Raw genomic sequence first — 6,000 nt, forward strand, 5'->3', positions numbered from 1 at the left:
GTTCTGGGATTGATTTGCACTTTTCGCACCAAAGTACGTTAATCTCTAGGAGACAGAACGTGTCTTCTTCCTGAGCGGTATGACGGCTGCGTGGTCCCATGGTGTTTATACTTACAAACAATAGTACACACAGATGAACGTGGTACCTTCAGGTGTTTGGAAATGGCTCCCATGGATTAACCAGACTTGTGGAGGTCTACAAATTTTGTCTGTGGTCTTGGCTGATTTCTTTTGATTTTCTCATGATGTCAAGCAAAGAGGCACTGAGTTTGAAGGTAGACCTTGAAATACATCCACAGGTACACCTCCAATTGACAAAAATTATGTCAATTAGGCTATCAGATGTTTCTAAAGCCATGATGTCATTTTCTGGAATTTCCCAAGCTGTTTAAAGGCACAGTCTATGTACATTTCTGACCCACTGGAATTGTGATACAGTGAATTATAAGTGAAATAATCTGTCTGTAAACAATTGTTGGACAAATTACTTGTGTCATGCACAAAGTAGATGTCCTAACAGACTTGCCAAAACTATAGTTTGTTAACAAGAAATTTGTGGAGTGGTTGCAAAACTAGTTTTAATGGCTCCAACCTAAGTGTATGTAAACTTCCGACTTCAACTGATATATATATATATATATATATATATAAAAAACGTTCTGACTGCACTGGGCCTTTAAATAGTACTTATCAGTTTGGGAGGAGAATACCAAGGTGTTAGTCAGCATCCCTGTCCCATGGTTGGTGGACAGTGTACAGTCCTCCTTTCCTCCAATGGGACCTTAAGCCCTTCATCAGCTGCTGCTCCTGGGTTACAGCCAACTAGAGACAAGGAAAACATAACAGGGTGTGGCCTGTCCGACCTGATTCAAAAGCCCTGGCCGGTGCCCACCTCCTCCCCAGGTCCCATCGTTGTGTGACTGTGAAGAGCGATACCCTCCGCTTCACAGTAGACCAATAGGGCTCTTAAGGCGACCGCCAACCCCGTCTTTCAACACTTCTATAGGCTCCAGCCATCACAACATAGTCAGTCGACTCTACAGACATGGGTAACTCTACAGGATCCACCGTGGAAGATCTCCAGGCCGTGGAGAAGCACCTCTGGTATAAGAAGTTCATGACCGAGTGTCCTTCGGGTCAGCTCACCCTGCATGAGTTCAAGCAGTTCTTTGGGCTCCGGGGACTGGATGCTGAGGCCAACGCCTACATCGAGCAGATGTTCCGCACGTTCGATATGAACAAGGTAAGACTATGCGGAATTCATTGAACCGAGGCTACTTGCAAAGGGGATGCTATAGGCTAAAATGGCCTTTACATTTATATGTCAAAGTAGGAATGCCTCAGGCACACTCAAAATGGTGAAAGGGACACCTTAGGATATGATTGGCTGTATTGTAAAATCTATGCACTAATTACAAGTGCACCTAAATATATAGTAATATCATAATGCCTCTACTCAAATAAGAACCCTAGTTCTCCATTTTCCAAAAGCTAAAGTACATTTTAAAAAGTGTGCATCTTAAACCAGCAAGAATCCACAGTAAAACATAGGGAATCTCTTGAATCCAAAGGTTTTGTTTAGACTAGTCTTCCAGATGAGTTTGAAGAAGCTAATCGTCTCACAAGTATTAAGGTTCAATTTACAGAACTATATTTAGTAACCCTGTCACCTTTGATTATAATAGGCTTGGATTGGATTCATATGCGATTTAGTATGAGGATTATCATGAGAGACAAGTTGTCAATATCTCTGTGGTAGGAGTGCGGTCTGAGTTTATCTGCTATTTTTCTCTTTAGAAAGACAGCACCAGGTTCTGGTATTCTCCAGTACATTCTGGTTGATTTAAGAATCAATTGAATTATTTCAGCATCAGAGACAGCTGGCTTTAATTAGTGATAGCTTATGTGAAAGTTTAATGGCAGAACATGATGCATGTGAACAGTTGGTTAAACTGATTAGAATATTGAATGTTCACTAAAAAGAAATTACTCGAATCTCCATTTTATCACATTGAAGCCTAAGGAATGTCCAGATCTCAAGAGCTGTGTGCCAGATTAGACCTTTATGTGTTTTGAGTTTCCCATTTTTGTCAGTAGCTAGTAGTTTTATGAGTGTAGCTGGTGAGGTTGGTACTATGGTACTATTCCCTGGGAACAGAACTAAGTGACTAACTGCTATTTGCAGATCTTCAGGAGAGTGCAGTGAACAAGGCTGGTAATTATGTTACAAAACGGGTTGTTAGAATCCTGGATGCTGATTAGGAAGTGCAGTATGACAATCTTAGATTGTGCACGTTGGCTACATTTAACCAGGCAGCCCAATTCTGATCTTTTTTCCACTAACTGGTATTTTTTTGACCAATCACATCAGCTCTTTTTCAGAGCTGATCTGATTGTAGAGTCGCTATTCAACGGCTCAGACACGAGAGGTATGTGGCAGGGTCTACAGTCAATCACGGACTACAAAAAGAAAACCAGCCCCGTCGCGGACCCCGATGTCTTGCTCCCAGACAAACTAAACAGCTTCTTTGCTCGCTTTGAGGACAATACAGTGCCACTGACACAGCCCACTACCAAAACCTGTGGGCTCTCCTTCACCGCAGCCAACGTAAGAAAAACATTTTAACGTGTTAACCCTCGCAAGGCTGCCGGCTCAGACGGCATCCCCGGCCGCATCCTCAGACCAGCTGGCTGGTGTGTTTACGGACATATTCAATCAATCCTTATCCCAGTCTGCTGTTCCCACATGCTTCAAGAGGGCCACCATTGTTCCTGTTCCCAAGAAAGCTAAGGTAACTGAGCTTAACGACTATCGCCCCGTAGCACTCACTTCCGTCATCATGAAGTGCTTTGAGAGACTAGTCAAGGCTCATATCACCTACCTGACACCCTAGACCCACTCCAATTTGCTTACCTCCCCAATAGGTCCACAGACTACGCAATTGCAATCACACTGCCCTAACCCATCTGGACAAGAGGAATACCTACGTAAGAATGCTGTTAATCGACTAAAGCTCAGCATTTAACACCATAGTACCCTCCAAACTCATCATTAAGCTTGAGACCCTGGGTCTCGAACACGCCCAGTGCAACTGGGTCCTGGACTTTCTGACGGGACGCCCCCAGGTGGTGAGGGTAGGGAACAACAGCTCCACCCCACTGATCCTCAACACTGGGGCCCCACAAGGGTACGTTCTCAGCCCTCTCCTGTACTCCCTGTTCACCCATGACTGCATGGCCATGCACACCTCCAACTCAATCATCAAGTTTGCAGACGACACTACAGTGGTAGGCTTGATTACCAACAACGACAAGACGGCCTACAGGGAGGAGGTGAGGGCCCTCGGAGTGTGGTGTCAGGGAAATAACCTCATACTCAACGGCAACAAAACAAAGGAGATGATCCTGGACTTCAGGAAACAGCAGAGGGAGCACCCCCCTATCCACATCGACAGGACAGTAGTAGAGAAGGTGGAAAGTTTTAAGTTCCTCGGCGTACACATCAGGGACAAACTGAAATGGTCCACCCACACAGACAGCGTGGTGAAGAAGGCGCAACAGCGCCTCTTCAACCTCAAGAGGCTGAAGAAATTTGGCTTGTCACCAAAAACACACAAACTTTTACAGATGCACAATCGAGAGCATCCTGTCGGGCTGTATCACCGCCTGGTACGGCAACTGCTCCATCCACAACCGTAAGGCTCTCCAGAGGGTAGTGAGGTCTGCGCAACACATCACTGGGTGCAAACTACCTGCCCTCCAGGACACCTACACCACCCGATGTCACAGGAAGGCCAAAAAGATCATCAAGGACAACAACCACCCGAGCCACTGCCTGTTCACCCCGCTATCATCCAGAAGGCGAGGTCAGTACAGGTGCATCAAAGCCGGGACCGAGAGACTGAAAAACAGCTTCTATCGCAAGGCCATCAGACTGTTAAACAGTCATCACTAACATTGAGTGGCTGCTGCCAACATACTGACTCATCTCTAGCCACTTTAATAATTAAAAATTGGATGTAATAAATGTATCACTAGTCACTTTAAACAATGCCACTTTATATAATGTTTACATACCCTACATTACTCATCTCATATGTATATACTGTACTCTATACCATCTACTGCATCTTGCCTATGCCGTTCGGCCATCGCTCATCCATATATTTATATGTACATATTCTTATTAATTCCTTTACACTTGTGTGTGTATAAGGTAGTTTTTGTGAAATTATTAGATTACTTGTTAGATATTACTGCATGGTCGGAATTAGAAGCACAAGCATTTCGCTACACTTGCATTAACATCTGCATGTGACCAAATTTTTTTGATTTGGTCAGAGACCAGCTCTTTTTCAGAATTTATCTGATTGGTCAGAGACCAATTAGTGAAAAAAATATCAGAATTGGGCTGCCTGTGTAAACGCAGGCATAGTGAAGTGAGGGTGTCAGTGTAAAGCTGAGGGAAGTGCGACTCATTTGGGTTGACCCAGAGGGCACTAATGCTGCCAAGTAATTTTGTAGGATCTTAATGTGAGCCAGTTTTCTACAGCAGGAAAATAATCCTATAGTAACAGGAAAAGTGAATTATTACGTGGATTATAATTAATGGAATTTCTTTGAAGGGGTTGATATATTTTTTATAAGAGAAAATCAAGTCAGAAATGTTTAAACCTCAAATACACTACAGGTTTTAAAATGTCCTACATTGCAGGAAAGTTAACCTGCAACAGGGTGATCAAATTAAGATCCTACATCTGTATGTCTTGCCACGGCCTTGGCACAGATCAGTGTGGAGATAATCCTACAGCGATTATACATAGAATATCCATTATCAGGGATGATAACTAAGCAGAACATGATCACCTACATCTTGAGGAGATGACTGAGATAATCTGAGATGGTAAAAAGAGACTAACATGCTTTCCTTTTTACAGGATGGCTACATAGACTTCTTGGAGTATGTGGCTGCTCTGAGTCTGGTGATGAGGGGTAAAATGGAACATAAGCTCCGCTGGTACTTTAAGCTGTATGATGTGGACGGCAACGGGTGCATTGATCGAAGTGAGCTGCTAAACATCATAAAGGTATAGAGACCAGTCCAGATAGGTAGTGCTGTGCAATGGAATCTGTATCACACAAAGGCATGCAGGCTAACTCGCTTTTCTCTTCTTCAGGCTATCCGTGCAATCAATGGGAACGAAAACCAGGAAGTTGATGCAGAGGAGTTCACCAACCGGGTGTTTGACAAGATAGACGTCAACGGAGATGGCGAGTGTCCACTTCTTTTTTTTTTGTCATAGACTTGTAGGATTGCAAGTTCTGTCCCTTTCCATTTCAGGCTAACAATCTCTTGACCTTGTCTTCTACCCATCAGGGGAGCTGTCTTTGGAGGAGTTTGTGGCAGGGGCTCACACTGACGAAGACTTCATGGAAGTGATGATGAAGACCTTGGATCTCACCCACATAGTCGCCATGATCCACAATCGGAGGCACAGTGTTTAGAGTCTGCCCTCAGACGCCTCCATCTCCACTCTCCATTGTAATAGACTGCCGAAGGGTCACATAGGAACTGAGCCATGAGCCCTCAAAAGATCTAGCCCAGATTTGTATAAAGACAATCTTTATCTTAGCAATGCTGAAGGGCCATGCTTTGAATGCATTCTTTGTTGTCGGAATTCACAAGAGGTTGAATGACGATGGAAAATGCCCTTTGCCTGCATACAAATGACTCAGTCAACCATCGCTGGCTGGTTAGTGCCCTTGAGCATGATCTAAATCTGAGAGAGGTCTATATGATGAGAGATTTCTCACACCGTCAGCTGAACCGGAGACCCAACTAGGTCATAACTTAAGGAGGGTGGAGGATAAAGAGGAGGGTGGAGGATAAAGAGGAGGGTGGAGGGAGTGGAGTGGTGACTACCCAAGGTGGTGATTACCCATTATAACCCATGCATTCCTGACAAAGAAATAAATATATATTTGTTTAAATCCCTCCCT

At 44.0% G+C, this 6,000-nt stretch overlaps 1 protein-coding gene across 1 annotated transcript; it reads left to right on the forward strand.

The window, feature by feature from the left end:
• The first annotated feature begins 1,036 nt into the window (after positions 1-1,036).
• LOC106576353 (guanylyl cyclase-activating protein 1-like) lies at positions 1,037-5,598 on the forward strand. The gene is made up of 4 exons (XM_014153475.3): positions 1,037-1,243; positions 4,938-5,087; positions 5,178-5,271; positions 5,378-5,598. The coding sequence occupies exons 1-4, from the start codon at positions 1,046-1,048 to the stop codon at positions 5,503-5,505; spliced, it is 570 nt and encodes a 189-aa protein (XP_014008950.1). The 5' UTR covers positions 1,037-1,045; the 3' UTR covers positions 5,506-5,598.
• The last annotated feature ends 402 nt before the right edge of the window (positions 5,599-6,000 follow it).

Source organism: Salmo salar, chromosome 17, assembly GCF_965601325.2.
Source record: "Salmo salar chromosome 17, fSalSal1, whole genome shotgun sequence".
In the NCBI taxonomy this organism is placed as follows: domain Eukaryota; kingdom Metazoa; phylum Chordata; class Actinopteri; order Salmoniformes; family Salmonidae; genus Salmo; species Salmo salar.

Coding starts and splice junctions, on each gene's coding strand:
- LOC106576353 (XM_014153475.3), top strand. CDS start 1,046: ATGGGTAACTCTACAGGATCCACCGTGGAAGATCTCCAGGCCGTGGAG. Junction 1,244..4,937: donor GCACGTTCGATATGAACAAG/GTAAGACTATGC, acceptor TCCTTTTTACAG/GATGGCTACATAGACTTCTT. Junction 5,088..5,177: donor AGCTGCTAAACATCATAAAG/GTATAGAGACCA, acceptor TCTCTTCTTCAG/GCTATCCGTGCAATCAATGG.